At 43.7% G+C, this 23,752-nt stretch overlaps 1 protein-coding gene across 3 annotated transcripts in view; it reads right to left on the bottom strand.

Moving 5' to 3' along the window:
• Positions 1-23,582, bottom strand: part of SETD7 (SET domain containing 7, histone lysine methyltransferase) — a 70,023-nt gene extending 46,441 nt beyond the window's left edge. Inside the window, exons 1-4 of one of the 3 annotated variants that reach the window (XM_058721328.1) lie at positions 23,165-23,582; positions 22,358-22,490; positions 14,433-14,562; positions 699-900 (exon numbers count right to left, since the gene is read on the bottom strand). In XM_058721328.1, the coding sequence (XP_058577311.1) occupies positions 699-900; positions 14,433-14,562; positions 22,358-22,490; positions 23,165-23,233 (534 nt within the window). In that variant the 5' untranslated portion in view covers positions 23,234-23,582. The remainder of the gene's footprint in view (positions 1-698; positions 901-14,432; positions 14,563-22,357; positions 22,491-23,164) is intronic. The other 2 variants (XM_058721329.1, XM_058721327.1) reach the window with 2 other exon arrangements.
• Between the last annotated feature and the right edge of the window lie 170 nt (positions 23,583-23,752).

The raw sequence follows: 23,752 nt of genomic DNA, 5'->3' as shown, positions 1-23,752 counted from the left end.
AATTTACTGTCAAATTGGTTTCCATACAACACCCAGTGCTCATCCCAAAAGGTGCCCTCCTCAATACCCATCACCCACCCTGCCCTCCCTCCCACCCCCCATCAACCCTCAGTTTGTTCTCAGTTTTTAACAGTCTTTTATGCTTTGGCTCTCTCCCACTCTAACCTTTTTTTTTTTTTTCCTTCCCCTCCCCCATGGGTTTCTATTACGTTTCTCAGGATCCACATAAGAGTGAAACCATATGGCATCTGTCTTTCTCTGTATGGCTTATTTCACTTAGCATCACACTCTCCAGTTCCATCCACGTTGCTACAAAAGGCCATATTTCATTTTTTCTCATTGCCACGTAGTATCAGAAGACTATTTTTAAAAAGCATGCATTTTTTTGGTCTTTATTAGTGGTACAATAAAGCCACTTTGTCCCGATTGATTTGTTTGAATCACGACTATTCTTTCTTTTCCAAAACACCACTGAAGAGGAATGAATAGTAGTTGCTAAGATCACCAATCTAAGTGGTCAGTGAGTAACAGTGAGGGGCACACCTTGTAAGCTGGTGGCTTCAGCTCCTGTGAGTCTCAAATTTCACAGATTGATATTTTCTAACATAGAGAGTACATTTTACTCCTCATTGTGAGGAGTCAAAGCATCGGCTTGAAACATGTTACATTCCAGCAAAATGAACAGTCACCAGGCTTACTGGGTAGTATATCCAGCAGACTCCATGCCGAATGTTATCTTTGTATTGCCCCTTGAAGATCAGTCTCCCATCCGTGTCGTACTCCTGGGCGGGACCATTCAACTCTCCGTCTACATACGTGCCCTGGAGAACGCCTCCGTCCTCGTAAGTGTACACGCCCTGGCCCTGTAGGGCATCGTCCACATAATATCCCTCCAGGGTGCTGTGAGAGAAGGGAGAACAAAAGGGAATGGTCAGATCATGACTGTGCTCTCTGAAAAGAAAGCATCACATGAAAGGCACTGCATGCCCAGCTCTGGTTTGATGCTGACCTGTATTCAGCCCATCTCCTGAATTCCCTAGATCGCTGGGAAAAACACTCCCGAGATATAGGTAGCATTAGAGACAGAGAGAGATCTACTTCTTAACTTCCTGGTTCCTATTAATCCTTTTTCTCTGCTAGCAGAAATAGAGAAGAACAAAGGTACAGGGGGAAGCTGAGAACAAGCCTCATCTGAATACGTTTCAAGGCTAAGATGCCGACCCATACCGGGCAATAGAAATGGTGACATATCACACATAAACCATTGATGCTTAACTCCCTCAAGAGGGGTCCAGACCTCACTGGTAGTTCTCAAGCTCTTTTAGATTGCTTGTACATATAAGTATCTAATAATACGAAAGTGGTTTAGAATGTAAATGTCTACGTGTTTAAGTCATTAAATGTATTACTTACGGGTGACAATCATAATTGGTAGCCAATCAAAAGAACCCTTTCCATTTCTTTGGGTGACATATGGGAATTTACTTAAGTAAATGCATGCGTGTGTGCATGTGTGCGTGTGCATGTGTGTGTGTGCATGATCAGGGCAAATGGGGGCAAGTGAGGAAGACTGCAGGCTGAGCCTTGCTAATATCATTAGTAGCCCGACAGTGTCGAGACCCATACTTCTAGAACAGAAGCAAGCTCACGGGGGTGCTTATGGTGATATTACAATAACTTCTCCATCGCTCCTCATAAAACACTTTTGGAATTTCAGTATGTTTTCAGCTTCTCAAAGGTCATTATGCAATGAAACTAACCACCAAAAACTCCCTTTATGTACAGCAATTTGGAATAAGGGAAAGACCCGCTCAAATAAGTTTTAAAATTTAAAATGTAAGATGTTTATTAGCAACAAAGACAATTTGTTTTAGGACCTGCAGATAGTGTCCATTCATCAATTCAACCAACAACCATTTATAGGGTGCCTTCTAAGTAGCGAGCATTGTGGGAGTTTCTAGAGAGCATGATGAACAAAATAAACAAACAGGAGAGGCTGGCAGGCACACACTGTGTAGTGGGGACAGATGGGACGCAAAGGGGGCCGTGAGGACTAAGGTGGTCGCACCTGACTGTGCCTGGTAAGGTCTTGTCTTGCTTACTGAATGACAGAGTGAGCTGTAATTATTAAATGAAAAGCACAGTGTAAACAACACAGTAGCCCCTGATCACACTGTAATTACACGACCAGTAGTCTCCCAAGGAGATAAATAGTTCTCTTTCAGTTTTGTTTGTACTACCAGTGATAAACAGGCAGAGTAAATTCATGAAGAGAATGAAGTGCACTTTAGTATAGCCCTTGCATAAGTAATCACAATTCTGTATCAGTGAGGTTGGAACTAATGAGATTCGACTGTCATTAGACTCCCCCAACAGCCAAAAAATAAGTAAACAAATACAAACAAAAATAACAACAACCCTGTTGAAAGATAGCTAAATCAACGGACGCAATGATGCAGTAGGTGGTGCGAAAAACAAGTTCATCATCTATCTTCACAGTTAGGATGGCCAGATAAAATATAGGATGCTCAGTTAGGTTTCAATTTCAGAAAGACAACAGATAATTTTTGTAGTTTAAGTATGTCCCTAATATTGAAGGGAACACAGTTATCCTAAAATATTTCTCGTTGCTTATCTGAAATGCTGCTTTAACTGGGTGCTGTGGATTGTTATTTGCTAAACCTGGGAACCCTATTGACTAGATTCTCAGGGAGCATTCAAAACATTCCTATGTGTGTTTGAGCAGAATTATCCCCTGACAGACGAGTCTGCCAGTATTTCTCAGGTTGATGATCAAATCTACAAGGCATGGGTCTTGCAAATCCCTGAAACAATAAAATGGACTTGCACATACTTCCCCGTAACCATCCCCAGGAGTTTGTCCCATCCTCTTACCGTGGAGCCTGTCCTCGTTAGTATCATAGCACCAAAACAAACAGCTATTTCCCCCTTAGCCCAACTGACAAAGCTGCACAAATGCAAATTCTTTAAAAAAAAATTTTTTTTAATGTTTATTCATATTTGAGAGACAGAGAGACAGAGTGCAAGTTGGGGAGGGGCAGAGAGAGAAGAGATACAGAATTTGAAGCAGTCTCTAGGCTCCGAACTGTCAGCACAGCGCCCGATGCAGGGCTTGAACCCACGGACCTTGAGATCATGACCTGAGTCCAAGTTGGATGCTTAACCAACTAAGCCACCCAGGCGCCCTCACAAATGCAAATTCTTAAGGCACCGGAGAGCAAACTTACTGCGTTATTTTTCAGCACCTGCTTGAAAGAAACAGCTTAGCCCCCTTAGCAAATTTGTATGATAGCTTGGATGAAATCTGATGACAAAAGGGGCATGTTATCACATGAACTGGGTTCTCTAGGGCCATAAAAATGACAAGGCTTTGAAATCCTCTGTCACCGAGGAAAGAAAATAAAAGCTTTTTAGTCTGGTGTGAAAGGTTCTGCCATTCTAACTTTTTCTTCCAGGGGATGCTGGCAAATCACTGTCTGCTGCCTGTTTGTGTAAATGCAGTTTTATTGCAACACAGCCTCGCACATTCCTTTCCGTGTCCTCTGTGGTTGTTTTCATATTACAACAGCAGAGTTGCAGAGTTGCACCAGAGACTGGATACGGTCCCCGAAGCTTAAAATATTTACCATCTCACCCTATACAGAAAACGTTTGCTGACTCCTGTTCTATAGTCGTCGCTCACACTGGTTTATTCGCTGATCCCAAGCACACCTCTTTATATCTTAGCTTCCATACCATGTGATGCTTGCTTCTTCCTGTAAAATATATGTAACCAAACACTTTTTTGTTTTAATTTTTTTAATGTTTATTTACTTTTGAGAGAATGACAGAGAGACAGAGAGCGAGTGGGGGAGGGGCAGAGAGAGAGAGAGAGAGAGACAGAACCTGAAGCAGGCTCCAGGCTCTGAGCTGTCAACACAGAGCCCGACACAGGGCTCGAACTCATGAACCCAGAGATCATGACCTGAGCCAAAGTTGGACGCTTAACCGACTAAGCCACCCAGGCACCCCTATAACCAAACGTTATAAATCCCGGAGGACACATCCAGGAAAAAAGTTGTGGGCCACATTTTCTGGTTTTTCATTCAAAACAGAAATAACCTTGGGATAAAAATGAGTCTTCTCAAGCCTCTGGCATTTTTCTATTCAAAAAAGAAATAAACTGAAAAAATGGCACTGTTTTGTGGCAGCTAAATTGTTGCTCTCTGAGAATACTTGAGAAGTAGCTTTCTAATCCTTCTTGTGGAAATTGGATTGAGAGTTGCATTTTGGAGGAAGTCTGCTAATCCTGGTTTACCCAGATCCTACCCACTCTCTGCATGGAGCCCTACCTCCCCCAGTCTACCTTGACCTCTGCAGCCATGGTCCATCTTTCTCACTGGAGCCTCATCATGAACCATCACAGGACTATCCATGTCTTTAATGATGGTCAACTTACGTGTCATATTTCTCTAGATTGTAAAACCTTTTATAGGAACAAATTAGGCATTATCCATCCAAGCACCCCCGCCCTAACATATGGACACAGCCTGTCTTCAAGTGGTTATTTTCTAAATGAAAGAATGGAAATGGAAACTGGGCTAATTTTGCTTTCAGAAGATGGAGAGGGAACATAACAATAGTAACAATGTTACTCAAGTGCAGGGAGTATTCTTTATATGCAGTATACAGGCATACAGTCTGCAAGTTAGGAAAGTTTCTGAAACTCTGTGCTTCATTTCTTCACTTGTCAACTGCAGCTTCTATAAGAATTAAATGGGTTAATATCTATCAAGAGTTTAGAAGATCATCTGGGACATAGGGACTGCTCAAATAAATAATAACTATTATTATTAAACATGCACACTCATGGGTTTGATGGTGAGCTTTCTACTGAGAAACCAGGCTTAAAACAGCATCGGGGAAGTAGTTATGAGATACTAGAATAGTCAAAGAAATGTATAAAACTGCTTTAAATGTACTTTATTTTTTTTTTAATTTTTTTTAACATTTATTTATTTTTGAGACAGAGAGAGACACAGCATGAACGGGGGAGGGGCAGAGAGAGAGGGAAACACAGAATCGGAAGCAGGCCCCAGGCTCTGAGCCATCAGCCCAGAACCCGACGCGGGCTCGAACCCATGGACCGCGAGATCGTGACCTGAGCTGAAGTCGGACACTCAACCGACTGAGCCACCCAGGCGCCCCTAAATGTACTTTAAAAGCAAGCAAGAAAAGGGGTGCCTGGGTGGCTCAGCTGGTTAAGTGTCTAACTTTGGCTCAGGTCATGATCTCACGGCTCATGAGTTCGAGCCCCACATGGGGCTCTGTGCTGACAGCTCAGAGCCTGGAGCCTGCTTTGGATTCTGATTCTCCCTCTCTCTCTCTGCCCCTCCCCGGCTCATTCTTTGTCTCTCTCCCCTTCAAAATAAATAAACATTAAAAAAAAAAATTAAAAAAAAATAAGCAAGAAAGATTCCTCTATCTGCAATAATTTATGAGTGATCCATTGCATGGCAGGATGGAATAAATGCTCCTTTAAGTGAAAAAAGTAACGTGTGTTCATTGCAAAACAAACAACAACAACAACAACAACCAAAAAACCCCAGCGTACAAAGATGTAGAAAGTAGAAATTCCCACTACTCTTTCTCAATTTGGCATGTACCACTTAAGATTTTTTCCCCCTGTGTATATATCATGTACTTTCCCACCTTTGTTGTGGCTGTTTCAATAAAAATGGGAACATACTGAATACAATGTTCTTGACTTGTATTTTCTTAAAGTCTCTTTCAACACGTTGGCAGTTTCTTTGGTATGTTAAATTACAAAAATGGTCTTTTGATTTAGATTTTTCTGGCACCAGCATCTGAATCAAGTAACCAGAAATGTGGAGAAAACTGAAACATCAATTTTAATTAAATTTCTTTCCCTACATATACACACAGACCATTTTTACCTATTTTGTCAAAGCTCTCATACTTAAATTTCTGGTAATAAATTACGAAAACTAACTTAAAAGAAATGGGGAATTTTTATAATTATTTATCTAGAATGACACATCTGCATTTTATTTTATTTGTTAATATTTATTTATTTATTTTGGGGAGAGAAGCAGAGAGAGAGAGAGAGAGAGAGAGAGAAAGAGAGAGATTGAGAATCTCAAGCAAGCTCCGTGCTGTCAGTGCAGAGCCCCACAGGGGTCTCCATCTCACCAACAGTGAGATCATGACCTGAGCTGAAATGAAGAGTTGGATACTTAACTGACTGAGCCACCCAGGTGCCCTGCACATCTGCATTTTATTCAAATATTACTGTATTATCATGTTAAAAAATTTCTTTAACACTGAATACAAAAAGTGCTTTTAGGAGACTTGACAGCTTTGGCTTTTCCTTGGTATTCTGGGGGCTAGAATGTTTTGGGCTTTCCACTCTCTGTTCCGTCCTCCACTGTGCTCCCTTCCTTTGGTCAGCTATAGTAATATAAGAACCAAGACAGGTGGGGGTGCCTGGGTGGCTCAGTTAAGCTTCTGACTCTTGATTTCAGGGTCCTGAACTCAGGATTGTTGAGTTCTAGCCTGGCGTTGGGCTCAGTGCTGGGCATGAAGCCTACTTAAAAAAAAAGGGCGGGGGGAGCCTGGGTGGCTCAGTCGGTTGAGCGTCTGACTTCAGCTCAGGTCATGATCTCACTCCACGAGTTTGAGCCCCGCGTCGTGCTCTGTGCTGACAGCTCAGAGCCTGGAGTCTCTTTCAGATTCTGCGTCTCCCTCTCTCTCTGCCCCTCCCCTGCTCATGCTGTCTCTCTCTGTCTCAAAAATAAAAACATTAAAAATATTTTTTTAACAAAAATTAAAATTAAAAAAAAGAACCAAGAGAGAAATTTTAAATGAATCATAATTCTACTTTAAATTCTCACTTCTAACCAAATTAGATTGTGACTCTTAGTATTAAAACGTTTCAGCAATCATTTTATATGACAATATATATTGTATATTTTTAGAAGTCTGATATAATTGACATACAGCATTATATTACATATTATCTCTTAAAATGTTGAAAACTAGGTAAAGATAAGAACATCAACAACAAACCCAAGCCATCTACTAGGGCTGTATCTGCAAGAAACTTCAATTTCTTCTAAGGTGTGATATGCAAGCTGAATGGAACACTATCATGCTTCCAGGTAAGAGAATGTGTTGTTTGTCTTTAAAGTTTTTTTCTATCCTTTAATACATCTGTGAGTCTGTCGTATCTGATTATTATAAAGGCTCAAGATAACAGTAACATTTTTTTAACTTTATTTTTGTTTGTTTAGAGAAAGAGAGAGAGAGAGAGAGAGAGAGAGAGAGAGAGAGAGAGAACGAGTGGAGGAGGGGCAGAGAGAGAGGGAGACATAGAATCCGAAGCAGGCTCCAGGCTCCGAGCTGTCAGCACAGAGCCCGAGGTGGGGCTCAAACTCATAGACCGTGAGATCATGACCTGAACCGAAGTAGGATGCTTAACTGACAGCCACCCAGGCACCCCTGACAGTAACATTTCTGAAGAGCAATTAGTGAAATTTAGTTTTGCTCCCTAAAAATAAATCCTAAGGAAACTCTGCTAGCCACTGTTATCAACAAATAATAGTAACAGCAATAATAAAAGACAATAAAAATAATCCATCCTTGATCTTGAGGGCATTATGCTAAGTGAAATGAGTCAGACAAAGACAAATGTTGTGTGTCCTCACTTACATGTGGAATCTCAAAGGGCCTCACTCATAAAGACAGACAATAGAGGGGCAGTTGCCAGGGGCTCAGGGAGGGGGAGATGAGGAGCTGTTGTTGGTCAAAGGAGACAAACTTCAAGCTATAAGACGAATAAATTCTGAGGATCTAATGTACAGCATGATGACGATAATGAACAATACCATACTATATACTTGAAAGTTAAGACAGTAGATTTCAAACCGTATCACAATCGGGGTGCCTGGGTGACTCTGTCAGTTGAGCATCTGACTTTGACTTCTCACAGTTCCTGAGTTTGAGCCCTGTGTCGGGCTCTGTGCTGACAGCTTGGAGCCTGGAGCCTGCTTCCGATTCTGTGTCTCCCTCTCTCTCTGACGCTCCTCAGCTCGCTCTCTCTCTTTCTCTCTCAAAAATAAATAAACATTAAAAATAAGTAAGTAAATAAATATTATCACAATAAAAACAAAGGTAATTATTATGAGTGGATGGAGGTATTAACTAACCTGAATGTGGTAATCATTTTACAATATAAATGTATCATATCATCATGTTGTACACTCACACTTACATATATCATGTGTCCATAATATCTCCATAAAACTGGAAAAATGCAGATACAGAGTAAACAAAAAGAAATCCATGTTTTCTCATGAATTGGCTCATAGGGAGTCTCCACTCTGCAAGGTCTTTACAGGTTTTCTCATTCAATCTTTACAACTTGGAGAAGTAGGTATCATTATCCCCACTTTATAAATGAGGAAACAAGTTCACTAGATCAGAGCTCTTGTGGGTTGATTCTTCAAGTAAACTTTCCATCAATCTGCCAAGCTCCTACCAAGGCTGTTCAAGCTCCTCTGAGAAAGTAAATACATTCACCCCAGGACTCTGAACTTGTCACAATTACTGCTAATGAGTGACCTCAAGTAAACTTAATGCAAGAAAGAAAGGCAGTCAGGGTCAGAGCAATTTCCTTGCTTCTCGTTAGAAGAGACTGGTAGGTGTAGTGAGAGGAGGAAGGCTCTGGAGTCAACTCAACTTGGCCTGAATCTCAGCTGCAGCTCCTACTGACTAAGGTGGCCTTGGACAAGTTATTTAACCTCTCTGTGCCTTAGTTTCTTCACATGTAAAATAGGATTACAAAGCCTACTTCACAGGTTGTTACGAAGGGAACGTGTCCAAAGTAGAACAAATGGTATCAAAGTTCTCCATGTCTTTTCCACTCCCTTGCTTCCTGTATGTCACAGGAATTGTTGCTTTCATCAGCACAGTTCATTACAATACAGATGAATGTATTCGTTGAGCCCGGTTCCAGCAAAAGCTGCATGACTATCAGGAACATAGAAGGGACTTTTGCCTTGTGTGGGAGGCTGGAATACATGACTTCAGAAGTCCATTCCAGCTCCAATTTCCTTGAAATGTGACCAAGTGCTTTCTAAAAACCAAACACAAGAAATCCTGCATGGGCCTGCCACCTGGAAAATGGCAGCCTTTCTCAGTGGCTCACCAAATGGACACCTTTGCTTAGATTATTTGGCCAATGATGAACTACAAAAAGCCCTCTTAGCTGGACACATTAGTGTAGGGAATCAACACCAGGAGTAGTAAATAATACTTTGAAATCTAACTGGTACATCAAGGGGGAGCACCAATAATATAAAAAATATAACTAAATGAATTCACTCAACGTTAACTCATAATCAGGCTAAAAACCACACAATTCCCTAATATTCCACAGCCCAAAGCCAAATACCTCTTTCTTGTTACCATTCTAAAATTTCAAAAAGTTCTGCAAAATTGCCTTTACATCCATAAATCTTGGTTGAAATGAGAACAATTAAGGAAAAAATGCATTAAAATGCACTATTAGGGGCGCCTGGGTTGCTCAGTCGGTTGAGGGCCGACTTTGGCTCAGGTTATGATCTCGCGGTTCATGGATTAGAGCCCCATGTCAGGCTCTGTGCTGACAGCTCAGAGCCTGGAGCCTGCTTCTGATCCTGTGTCTCCCTCTCTCTCTCTCTCTCTCTGCCCCCCTCCTCCACTCACACTGCGTCTCTCTCAAAAACAAAATAAAAAACATTTAAAATTTTTAGAAAAATGAACATTCAGACCTGGGGATTAGTATAAAAATTAGAGATGTGTACATCAAAGTATTCTGCACAGTAAACATTTTCATAATACTCCACCACAGTACTCCAGTGAATCCACTGGGCCAGATAGACTGCAGGGCCTCATCAACAAAGCCTCAAGATTCCTTTCTCCTCACTGCATAAATGCCTTCATCTCAGGACCAGAGCCGATGTTAAGTACCAATTAACTAATCTTAGTCTTAGGACACTTTCTTCATTTCTCTACAGAGGGGGAGAAAATGGAAAACAAAGCTGCTTGAAAAGACAATTTAAAAACTAAGGTCCATTTTCATGGACCTAATTTGTGGGATAAATGATCTGGTAAAGAAGGACTGGTCTGAGTCTGGGTTCTGACTTAAGCCAGTTTTAATAAGTTTTTCTGTTCTACATTTTGCCATGTAAAAGAAAAGGCCAACTGTTGATTAAGATCTCAAAACTAGCGAACAGTCTGAGGCTGAGATCATAGTAAAAAGGCAAACCATGTACATTTTAGCTATTTAAATTGATTTAGAAGTAGATAGCTATTTCCTGATTTTACCTTGCATATATTTAATTAAGATGCTTCAATTCTCCACCAACAGTGGGCATCTCTGTGGTGTGGGAGTGGGGGTGAGAAAAAAGGGGGAAGCGTGTTCACTTTTTACACTGGTGTATTTCTTAAAGTTTGTTATTCTACCAAAAGTATTTACTATACCTGCAAATTTTAAAAAATAAAATATTCTGCTTCTATCTAGGAACTTGGTTGAAAACTTAACAGGGCCAATTTTCCTGGTGATCTCAATGTTTAAAATTCTTATTCAGGATTATCATATTGTATGTAAAGTAGAAAAGTGATTCTAGACTTTCCCTGATATAAATTTATATTTGCGTGAAACCCTCTCATAAATCACATGCCCAGCTTTTGGCAGAGGTTGTGGTAATGGCTTCACAAATATATACTTGACTCCAAATTCATCAAGTTGTATATATTAAATATGTACAGCTTATCATAGGTGAATTACACCTCCATAAAGTGGGTTTTAAAAATGCCACACCCAGTTTCAGGTTTCATAGAAGATTAGAATGCACTGGGCCAAATCTTCTGTCACTACCACTTTGTGATTTTCCAAACAGGTTCTGGCAATTGCAAACAAACCCTTTGATGGAAACATAAGCCAGCATTACAGGTGTGAACAGCTTGTAAAAACTCTAAAAGTTTTTACCTTTTGTTTCCTCATCTGTTGTTTAAAACCTTGATTTCAGCCTTTTTGGGGGAAGTTTTTCAGACTAAAGCCTCCTGACTGGCAGTGAAAGCACAAGGTCCCCACTTTGTTTTAACCCAATACATCAGACCCTGAAAATTGGGAGCAGTAGTAGGGAGAAAAATAAATAGGCAAATGGAAATTAAGGTACTACTCTCTGGAAAAACAGCTGACTTCTCCATGACCACATCTCATACCCACCTTAAAAAGACTTAGAGATTCCACTGCCTTTTTTTTTTTTTTCAGTCATAAGATTATCTCACTAATGTTTATGGCAAATCCTTTTAGCAGATGTCTCATAATATGATCAGTATTGGGCTTAAGAAAGAAGGTGACAGTGACCTTTTAAGAACTTAGACACCACTACATCACATGTCATAAAAGCAGTGATACTGACCTTCTCCCCTCAAAGTATTAGCCCCCATCTATCTGAAGAAGGCTAACAAAGATAACCTCTTAAGGTCCTTGCTAATACCATCATTCTTTGATTCTACTATTTGACCTAAGTCTCCACGGTGTTTGTGTGGTATGTATAAAAACTCATGAATTAGTGCTTCAAAAAGAAAAAAAAAGTCCATGAATTTATTTCTATTTCATAGGTAGTTACTGGCCTAGTGTTAACACCTGACATAGTGCTTCACCTTTTTCGTGTTGTGACACACGTACACTTGACCGCAGGGGTAAACGGATGAAACTATTCGCAGCCAGAAGTGACTAGCTTACCAACTTGACAGAGGGAGGGAGGTGCTTGGGAAGTGTCAGGTCCCACCCAGCTACCCCCAGAGCCGACAGGATCAGTATCTTGGAGCCAACACAGCTCATTCTTAGCACACTGGTGCGGAAGATCAGTCTAGCCCTACAACACTGTGTGTCAGGTCTGGGAAGCAACAAGTAACCAACACGAAATTAAACCAAATCTGCTGGACTATTTTCCCCGAGTCAGTGGATGACAGGGTATGATCACCAAACTACCAGATTTAAAGCATGACTGTGTGCGGGGGGTGGGTGAGTGGAGTGGGTGCTCTGGGTGAATTCTACAAGTCTACTTTTTCTTTCAGTTCCCATACTCATTCAGCAAGACTTTTTTTTTTTGGTTACTATGAAATTAAGGGAAAGTGCCATGATGTACTAGCAGATGAAACAGACACAGATTCTACCCTCAAGGAAACCTCTGTCTTATAGGGGAAATAAGACATTTACAGAGATATAAATTTGTTGAATGAATAAATAAAAGAATAATTGCAGCATCAGGAGGTAAGAAGTGACACTTTCCAGAAAAGAGGTATAAATAAACTGCTATGAAAATGAGGCAGGAAAAGTTTCCCTCTGGACAGGTTAAAGGAACCGCGAGAGAAGAAAGCATTGATATCAAATCTTAAGAGTCCTCTATGGGACCCAGGTATCTGCCAGGTATCCACAGCAGGGCAAAATAAAGGAAATATCTGGCTATTTAAATGAACAGTTTGCAAGCAAACCTCAGCTAAAAGGAGATGTGGTGTGGGGTTGGGAACAATGGGAAAGAGAAGGTTGGAATTAATAATGAAAATACAATTTAACAAAAAGTCTATGATGGGTTTTTATTGCTTTCCTTACTCTTCTTTGTATCAGATAATGGGAGAGCCTGAGGGACTGTTAAAAACTTTAAACAAACTTGGGGCGCCTGGGTGGCGCAGTCGGTTAAGCGTCCGACTTCAGCCAGGTCACGATCTCGCGGTCCGTGAGTTCGAGCCCCGTGTCGGGCTCTGGGCTGATGGCTCGGAGCCTGGAGCCTGTTTCCGCTTCTGTGTCTCCCTCTCTCTCTGCCCCTCCCCCGTTCATGCTCTGTCTCTCTCTGTCCCAAAAATAAATTAAAAAACGTTGAAAAAAAAAAAATTAAAAAAAAAAAAAAAACAAAAAAAAACTTTAAACAAACCACTCCAGGGGTGCCTGGGTGGCTCAGTTGGTTAAGCACCTGACTTCGGCGCAGGTCATGATCTCATGGTTCGTGGGTTCGAGCCCCAAGTCAGGCTCTGTGCTGACAGCTCGGGGCCTGGAGCCTGTTTCACATTCTGTGTGTCTCTCTCTGCCCCTCTCTCACTTGTGTGTGCTCTCCTCTCTCTCTTTCTCTCCAATAAATAAATAAACATTAAAAAAAAAACAAACCCATTCCATCTATAGAAAAGGGATTCTGGATCACAAGCCAGTCTCTCGATCACCCTTGAACTGTCACCTTAGACATTCCCTTTCCCAAAGGAAATCCATGTTTTAGGAAGCTTCAGCTCATTACCAATGTCCAGAGCTTAGAAGCAGTTGCTCTGCCCTGCAGAACCCTACAACCTGCTTTAGCTAAATCCATTTCCACATTACCCAACCAAGTGGTCAGAAAGAGAGCTGGTCCTTGCATGGCTCAGAATTCCTCCAAATGCTAGAGAAATTCACGTGGCTGCTCTTTGTTTCTGAAGCTGACAAGGTTTAGAAGTCATGGTTCAAAGGCTGGGTGTGTGCAACTCCAACTCTTCTCGAAAGAGAAAGTCATTTCTACAGTCATTCCCACCTATCTCAAGAGGGGAAGGAGCTTCTGCCTCACAGCGTTGTCAGGTAGGAGGCGAAAGGACAGTAACAAGAACTCTGCTGGGAAACATATTTTAAGCAGAACATACTAGTTAAGACAGCACTAAGGTCTCACACATAATGAAGGTTATCCCAAAGAGCAGTATTTCAAACACCGTGGGTCTGGAGCTGTTCGCCTCCTATGTTTACCTGTCACATGTCTCACTGCATGACCCCTGATGATGTGGTTCTGAAGAGCTTTGCTAATATTTTCTTGACTAATCTCATGAGGACAGAGTATGCTGAGGAAATCATGAACCCACGAGCTGGCCGCATCTTCCTTTGGGATGTGAAGAAACCAGACCGTGATTGGGAGAAAGGGCTGCATGCAGTGGACTGAGTGTGTTGTACTTGAGAACTGCCCAAACTGGCCCCTGACAAAAACAATCCCCATTTGTGGGACTTCATGGAGACCCATTCGCTGGAGGAGCAGGTGGAATTCATCAAAGAATTGGGACCCACGTAACCAACTGGTGTGCGACGGGAGCCCCCGATTCTGGCGTGACAGAGTGGCTGTGTCAAGCACACCGTAGGAGGCAGTGATGACGGACCCAAGCCTGAGGCTGGCCTCCCCACAGCAGCACAAGTGACTTTATTGGTCCCCAAGGCAGTACTTACATGTTGGGGTTACTTTCGCCTTTTCTATTAGTTGTACTAAAACATCCACTGAAATTTCATTTGTATCATTCCTTCAAGTAAAGTAATTTGGTACCCCGCCCTAAACAAAACAAAACACAACTGTGAGTGGTACCTGCCATCAAAGAAGAAGAACTTTCCCCGTCCATTCTTCTCTCCGTGAACAAAGTTCCCCTCGAATCTGTCCGTGGAGGAGTAGGTGACTGTGCAGAACCCGTGTGGCAATCCATCATCATCCAGGTGTCCTGGAGAAAGGGAACCGCAAGGCAAACCTTAGCATCTTCAGCGCTCTCCCACTGAAATGTTCGTGCTCAGATCCTGCCAGCAAGTTCCCTGAGCAGCATCCCCTCCTTGCCTGAGGGGACAGTGAATGTCAAGGTCTCTGTGCCTGCATCAGCAGGATCAACTTGACTGTTAGGTACGCTTTGCGAATGAATGGGGACCACAGCAGAGGGACTTACACACGTTTCAGAATATGAACCAAAAAAATAAGCTTGCATGTTACTGGGGACTAAAAGTTATTACCAATAATAACATCTGCATGTTTCAATTTACCAAGTACTTCCCTACGAAGCTTCTATTTGGAATTAATGTCCCCAAACTATCATGCTTAATTGAAATGTGACTGAGCACCAGTTTATAGTCCATTATAAGGTACATTATCTTTGCAGTAAGTTATCTAATTGTAGAACTCAGTATACAGTATGATTTTATAGCTTATTATATAGTATGATGTGGAGGACTGCTAGCCAGGTGACTTTTGAAAACCTCACTGCTTGTTAGTTTGAACAACAAGGGACATAGCCATGTCTCAAACTGCCCTAACATTTATACACCTCATTGTACTAACACATGAACTCCTAGTCCTTCTAAGCCTGAACTTAAGCTTAACCTTGAACTAACTGCTTTACGTTGCAATTCATTTCAGCTTTGAATGTTTAGTAATAACCTTGTCATATACCCTCTACCACGATGTTCAGAGGGCTTGTGCTTTAAATGCAGCTAGAAGTATCTACATGGCCATTTAAGTAGTGATTTGAACATCAGCAGCACTTATACTGTGATCCTTAAATTGCTGGTTCTTCCTGGATCACAGACTGGTGGTATATTCTAACATTTATGTATACAGTCAATATTTAGGTTTTTTTTTTTTTTTATTCTCTACATATTTCATAAAACCCAGGAGTCACCTCATCGATGTCTCCCCAGTTTCTCTGGTGAGCTAATTTTATGGAGGTGGGTGAAAATGAAGGCAATAATTAATCTACTGGCTTTTCCTGGGTTAACAACCTGGGTCATGGATGAAAAAGGTATGAAAGCATTAAACACCGTGTGCAGTGCAAGGGACATTAAACACTTAAATGTGGCTTCCAGATGGCTCACAGACATAAAAGAAAACACAAACTATATCACCACAATGCTTTTGTCTCCTAAAATGATTTCTTCTAACATGATAAAAAAAAAATCATCCTTTAGAAGAGAGGTTAAGTAATAAGCATTATTATGAAGAACAAAAAACCTCTTCACTTGTGTTATTGATTACATAAACATAAAATAACAATGAACAAATATACTGTCTTATTGCCACATCTGACTCTGTGTAGAATGAGTTACCTAGAATATTACAGCAAAACAGGGCTACTTAAATAAATCACAATCAATATGGTTCCTTTCCTCTTAACACAAATTTTTTTCCTACAAAGAGCCAGGAAATTAGTGGTTAGAAAGCTACTAGGCCACAATTGCTTTCTCTCCCCCAGAAACTAACTATACATGACATATTCAATGATACTTGAGTCATGTGAAATAATTTGGACAATTATTTCCTAAACATGTACAGATAACATTTCTCTGATTGAAGTAAATTGAATATACTTTTTTTTTGTATTTTCATAGAAAAAAAAACCCCACTCAGTGTATAGCTAAAAGCTTTCTTCTATGAAATGTTAGGATTAACATTTCTATGAATTTAGCACTCTACTTATAATTTAGGTATAAATATCAGAATAATCATTTTAGCCTTATACTGAGGCAGTTACTAATTAGTTGAAACTGTTTTCCCCACAGAAAACAATTCACGTATTTCAGGCTTTAAAAAGTTAACATATGATGAAACTTGTGTTTCTACTTGACATCCAGAGTACTACTATGATACTCATGAGTACCAAGGGGGAAGAAGTCCGGCGTAAATTCATTTGCACCTTTCCTCATTCACAACAATGCTGTCCTACTTCTGGATAACACATTGCAGGTGCATCCTCAGCAGTGGAAAATTAGAGAAAATTTAAAGTGTCATACAACATACTAAAAGCACTGTGAGGGCCAGTACTGATCCCCAGCGAGATGAAAGCAAAAACATCACTCCGTCCCATTCCATGAAGAAGGATGCTTATGTCGATGTGTCTTTCCACAGGCCAGGAAGAGATGTCCCATCATTTCTCGGGTGACACTGTGGACATGTGACATGTGACACTTCCTTCTCCCTTTATCAGTCCCTCTATCAGCGGGACCCCTTGTTGGCTCGTTTGTTTTGTTTTCCTCTCATCTTTGCCAAAAGGAGGATGATGTTATCAATGGACAGGATCGGTTAAAAAGCTGGAAATTACAGGCTGTGATCGTTCAAGAATTCCACCCTGAATATTTAGTAGCCCGGAGTGGTTCTCCTCGCAGTAGAGCTTTGTATCTAAACAACAGCCACAACCAAAACAATAACAACAACAAAGAGACTTTCCAAAGAAAGAACTGTAGGGAAGAGAAGAAATCGGGATGTGACGCCCTCACGTCACCTTTCAACATAGAAGATCCTCTGGTACAACTCTTATGCAAGCACCCTTTGGATAATAACATCCTGTAATATTTGTCCGGTCAGTAATGGCCGTTTAACGGAGGGGCTACTGCTATACAGAAAAGAAAAAAGTGTGCAAACCAATGGGCGATGTCCTTCCTTGTTACCTAAAGTAAACCTTACCACAACCCCCCACATTCCAAGCTTACTGCCTCATCTGAGGAAGCCAATGCTAAGCACCTAAGAAACACACTAACTACTCTGAACGTGCTAATGATATTGAAAGCCCCTTCCCAATTCCTTCAATCCTTTCTTTTCTCTCTAGAGAAGGGCACCCTAGCAAACTGCCCTTTCTTCCTTGCTGCTGGCGGAAGAAGGTACTGCTAGGGGCAGGTATCCGCAGGACCCAGGAAGAGAAGCGGAAGAAGCCTTTGTAGTTAACAAGGTTCTCAAAAAAACCACCAGGATCTTCAACAGCATGTCCTGATTCCGAATTCCTATCCCTTCCAAGCGTTACCTAACTCAGAGAGAAACACCAGTCCTCCTTGCTCTCATTGAGGTCAATTTGTAAAATGCTACAAGACAGCCAACAGCCTTCTGGGCCAGTTCCCACCAAACAGAGGTTGAACACCAGACCCAAACAACAAGGGGAATTCACTTGAATGACTGTTCTGTGTTGCTAATGCTGTCCTGGCTCGTGTGCCATGTATCTGTCCGCAGCACGATTCTAAATATTTACAGAGGTTAGAGAAGGAAAAATTTACTTTTTCCACTCTGTTCTAAAGATCATTACTTACTGAACAGATAGAAAGTTAAAAATCTCCCCCTGGAGTTACCTCTGAGCTTTTTTCCTGTATCCTTGTAAAAACACAAGACCAGACCTGTATTTTGTGTAATGATGGGACACTTGGGCAAAGGAAATTCCCTCTGGATCAGACACTGGCTGCTTACTGCCTCAGGCTTACCCCACAGGAGATCTGAGAACAGGGTGTGTGTGTGTGTGTGTATGTGTGTGTGTGTGTGTGTGTGTTTCCTTCAGAACAAGAGACCCTTACATGCACTGTTGGTTTTGTAGAACAGGGATGCTTTAAAAAAGTAATAATAATACAAGCACAATAATACAAGCATAATAATACAAGCACAATACATTCTGTTTTGTGCAAAGGACATGCCCTTGTGAGGATGCATTCACACTGGTTGTTAAAAACATACTTTGATTTTTGAGAGTAATTCTTTGTGAGAGCTCAATTATTAGTTGTGAGGGTCCTAATTTTAATGCGTGGCCCACAGGGAGAGGGTGCTCCCAGTGCACTGAGCATGCCTTTTTCCCAAGTACAGAACATGAGCCAACCTTATTAGAGACAGACAGGATCAGATATTAGGGGGCCTTAAAAATATTTTTAATATTTTGAGGCAGTTGGGGGCAGTGGAACATTGAGATGTTTACTTTCTTTCTGGCTCCATAGTTCTGGAAATTCTGACATTTCCTCCTTTTGAGTATTCTTCCTCAGTGTCTCCTCTATTTCTCCGAGCCTTTCCATTTTTTCTTGTCTGCTTAACCACCTATCTGGATTATTTTAAGGAACCTTTTAGGCAATCCCTTATCCTGCTCACCACTGCTGGTTCGTCTTCCCAGAGCAGAGCTCTGGGCCTGACATTCCCAGCTCTAAAAAGCCCACATAGCTTCCTATTGCTTTCAGCACACAATCCACCTCACCGGCCCATGACACAGCCTCTTCCCGTCTCAGCCTCCACTCTTCTCCTTGGCCCTCCTAGCAGAACTGAATGCTTCGTCTCTGAATGTGCCTATGTCACAACAAGATGCCAAACCTGTGTGCACTCACGGAGCTCCTCTCTCCACCAGAACCAACTCTGGATCACCTCTTCCAGGAAAATCTTTCCCCATCCACTTCCCCAAGCTGGAAGCAAGTCTTACTTCTCAGCCACCATAATTCATCTGTTTGGATATGAAATGCTTATTTAAAATGAAATTAAGGACCACCTTGTATTCATCTTTGTACCTACGGGTAGACAAAGAAAGAAATATAGTAATAAACAGTTCTGTTCCCAAAGCTAAACATCACTTCCTACTGAACCAATGAGCCTTGAAGAGTTTTTTAAAAAGCCACCGCAGGATCTCAGGTGGCATTGTCAGGCCCTCTGAGGCCAGGGGTTGCTACCTTCCCAAAGGCGCCTAGCCAATAGGAGTACACCGATATTCCCTCCACCACCCACCTTTGCCCTCGGGATTCATCTGCTCAGAGCCTAGAACTTCACCTAGGCTACAGTTCCACCCTGACAGAGAACCAACATACAAACTCTGATCCTGCAAAGATCAATTTCTTCCCCAGACTAAACTGCTAGGTTGGAAGAAAAAGAAGAAACAAGAAGTCTGTTGGAGGGGCTGTAAGCTAAATTCTCTTTCCCCTACATTTTTCTGAAGGTCACTGAACTCTGTCAGAACCAACCTCTGGAATGATAAGAAGTGATACTGACAGAATACTTAACTGTTGCTTCCACACTCAGTTACCAAGTATTTCATATATTTGAATGACTCATTAAATTTTTTTTTTTTAAAGGAAAAATGGGGGCGCCTGGGTGGCTCAGTCGGTTAAGCGTCCGACTTCGGCTCAGGTCATGATCTCGCGGTCTGTGAGTTCGAGCCCTGCGTCGGGCTCTGTGCTGACTGTTCTGTGCTGACTGCTCAGAGCCTGGAGCCTGTTTCAGCCTCCCCAGTTCATGCTCTGTCTCTCTCTGTCTCAAAAATAAAATAAACGTTAAAAAAAATTTTTTTAAATAATAAAAAAAAATAAAAGGAAAAATGTAGGGAGAAAGTCTGGTAGGGGGGACAGAGGTTCTGGAGGTCCAAGCTTATCTCCTACCTCACTGAGTGTCCTTGGATTTGTGCCTCAGTTTCCTCCTCTGTAAAATTAGGATAATATTAGTGCCCACCTCAGAAGATGGAGTGGATAATGTGTGTGTGGAACATTAGCACAGAGCATGAACACAATAAGAACTCAACAATCACAGCAATGATAATAATTGCGAAGACATTCAAACTGCTGAGAACAGAGGCTCTGTTCATGGAGAGAGGTAGGTGATTCTTGGACACCAAGATATTCAGACTAGCCTTTTACCAGTCTCCCATGCATGTGGTAGATGATAAGTAAAGACTATTACAGAGGCACTAAAAAGGCCAACAATGGCTGGAGAAAAGCCAACTGCTACAGTTCACTTCGTGTACACACACATGCTGTAGATACTGAGTTTGAGCTCTAGATGCTTCTAAGATTCTGCGCTGCTCTACCTGTTTACTGTCAGGTACAACTGAGTGACCGTGAGTCCTGGATTGCCCCAAACATTCAAAGCTTAAACTAGTTTTTTCCACCATGACCCCTCTTGCTCTCAAGCAAATTCTGATTTGGGACGGTAATGTATATGGCCGTCCTATATAAGAGATTCTTTCTTGTTTGTATACAGAATCCCCCAAAACAACAGAAACATTTCTAAAGCTGCTTGTTCGCATTTTACAAGAAGCCCAGGGACTGTGGACAACTGGGCCTTATGTTTCTAAAAAGCTTCAAAAAGAAAGGTGGTCTAACCTGGGGAGCACTGTCTGCGATCAAGGGTTTGCATTAAAATTTTACAAGTAAAAGTAAACTCTGTAGAATAACAAGCCCTAACAATTCGAAAAGAGCATGTTTTTCATTTATCTTTCCTAACATGAAGGCACAAGATGTCAATAATTTAAATTTAACGAAGGCTTCCAATGAACCCTCTCAATCAATGTCGCTGGTGCCCCCTGAGCCCCCAACATTGGCTTTAATTACTAGACAAACAGTTCTGTGAGTTCACAACATTGTGAAATTAAAACAACAACAAACAGCCTTTGAAACTAGATAAAGGAGTAAGTTTTAACAGTTACACCAAGATGGATAATTTTGAGAAAATTCAGAATAATTAAGACCTCGAGGTCACTGCAAACAGAGTCAGTTATGTTTTATAAAAATCAATGTATCTTTATGCATTTGTACAGTGTTGCTACTTTTTCTTTACCTTTTATGAGCACTTGTTTATACAAATTAGATAGAAACCAGACTCAACCAAAAGCTTAAAATTATTTACTTGGATGCTTGGTTTAAAATATTCTCGAATAATACCACACAACATTGCAAAACATCACGACGCACTGTCTGGGTTGGAATCAAATAAATAAACACGCTAAAGAGTATTTTCCAATATTCAGTGTTACCAAATCATAACATCTCCTGATACAAACAAGTAGATTGTATAACGTCCCCACCTCGCTCTTTAGAACTAGCAAAAAAAAAAAAAAAAAAAAAAAAAAAGAGGTGGAGAAACTCGGCAAAACAAAGTGGCGAGAAAAGTCGGGGGAGGGGCGCTAGAAGAGAAGGGGCGGAGAAACACGACACCAAGGCGGTGATATCACCCACAGCCAACGGCATGGAATTCAGAAAGTTAAGTGTCACCCAGCAATTTCGGTCAGGGCTTGCGGCGCGCCTGTACAGCGTGGCGGCGGCGGCACCCGGGCTCGGAAGCAGGAAGGGGGAGGGGTGGTTTGACTGAGTTCGCTCGGGGGCATTAGAGGCGAGGGCCACCGCCTCCCGGTCGGCGTGCGTTCAAGCCCCGGGTCGGGAGCGGCGTTCACTGCCCTGCAATGATTTCATCTTTTCGGAAAAGCGGCCGCCCCGGCCGCGGCTGCCACGTGCCTGGTTCGGCCCCGTGCGCTGCGCCGGGGGACGGACCCGGACGCGGCCGCGGTCACCGCAGGTCGCAGCGGCGAGCGGAAGGAAAGGGCTGGCAGCCGGAGAGGGGCTTGCGGTTGCCAAAAACGGGCCGGGGGGTCGTTCCGCCGAGACCGCCGGTCTCGGGGGGCCTGTCCTCTTGCGCACCCCCCGGCTTCCATCCCCCAAAGGGGGAAGGCCAGAGTGCGGGGCAGGTTCTCAACTCCGAGGGCGGATGCAGGCGGTGGCCGGAGGGCTGGAGCGGCCGTACCCTCCCGGGGGCCCCGGCCCCGCGGAGCCCAGTTCCTGGCCTGCGCCCCACCGCGCAGTGCGCGCTCCCGGCGGCGTGGCCGTGGCTGCCCGGCCCGTGCCCGAGCCGGGCAGCGGGCCACCCGCGTAGGGGACAGTGGCGGCCGCGGGGCCCGGCGCCGCGCGGGTCGCAGCCCGCCACTCCTTCCGCGTTCCAAGCCCTCGGCGCCTCCTCCCCCAACCCCAGAGAAAAGCTTGTACCTTCCACCGCCTCCTCCACCATCTCGTCGTCGCTATCCATGGCGGCTGGGGACGGTGCCCAGCTCTGGGCCTCGCAGCTGCCTCCCGTCCGTCCGGGTGCTCCCGGCGGCTGAGCGAGCGCTGGGGCTGAACCCTGCGAGTTTGGAGGAGGAGGAGGAAGAGGAGGGGCAGTCGGGGCTGGCTCGCACTGCCTCCCCCTACAGCCCTTTCAATTCCTTGGTCTTAAGCTGCTGCGGCAGCACTCGTCCTCCCCCCCCTCCCTTTGCCCGCTGGCCCCTAGCCGCCGAGGCTTCGGGGTGCCGCCGTGGCCGCCGCCGCCGCTGCAACTTTCTCCTGTAATACCCCCTCTTTGTTATCGAGCAGATGATCCGCTGACATCACCCAGCGCCGGTGCGCTCCCTCCCTCGCTGATTGACAGTTCCCTGTCCCTTCCCAGAAGTAAGGCTCCTTAAAACGAAAGGCGCTCCTGGTCCGCGCTGACTCTGCGCCCCAGCCAACCAGCCCCCGAGCCCATCAGGGTTTATCTTTTGCTTCTGCTCGGCTGGGTGCGTTCCGAGAGCGCCACGCGGTCCTGCGCACCGGGCTTCCTGCGGGTACTTGGGACCGCCCGGTTACCGTCCTCCGGGGGGGGGGGGTGCTCAGAACTCTCGCCCTCCAGCTGTGCTGGGGCAACTTGGAAAATCCCCCGTGCCCAGCCCTCCAGCCCCGCCTCGGGACAGCCTCCAAAGAGCAAGGGAAGCCAAGGCAGCGTTTCTGACGCTCCAGCACCTCAACTTCCTCTCGCCCTTGCCCCCGCCCCCACTTTACCCCGTTTGCCACCCGGAGCTGCACGAGTGAGGCACGCAGGGGAGCGCAGGTGTCCTTGCGTCGCCGCATCACATCCGTGAGCAGGTTTCCCAGACTCAAGGGGGTGACATCCAGCCCCGATTCCTCTCCGGGCTGGGGCTCCCACCCCAGCGCTCCGCGTCCCCACCCTCCTCGGGACTGTCAGGCGTTTCGACTGATTCGGGAATTCAGCAAATCCAAATGGCAGCGGGCTCGTTATCAGGCAGGGAACTAGCCGCAGGGAAGGCCCGGCAGGTTCCTCCTCGCGGTTGTGGTGATGGAAAAGAAGCCACCGAGTGGAGCTAACGAGGAACGACCCTCCGTCTGGCGCGCCTCCTTCTCGCGCCTTCCGCCCTGTACGTGTGATGCCCCAGCTGTCTCCCTGTTTCTCCAAGTGCCAAGCACTCCATAGATTCGGGCTCTTCAAGTGGAGAAAATGACGGGGCACCCAGTTCCCGGCCCAGCCACTTACTGTCATTGTGGCATTGCCTCTTACAGGTGGCGGTAAAGGGCGGCTGTAAATAGCTGGTTAAATGGATATGCAAATGTACACAATGTACCGTGGAATTA

Source organism: Neofelis nebulosa, chromosome 3 (genome assembly GCF_028018385.1).
Source record: "Neofelis nebulosa isolate mNeoNeb1 chromosome 3, mNeoNeb1.pri, whole genome shotgun sequence".
NCBI lineage: Eukaryota > Metazoa > Chordata > Mammalia > Carnivora > Felidae > Neofelis > Neofelis nebulosa.
This window is presented reverse-complemented; position numbering and strand designations above follow the sequence as displayed.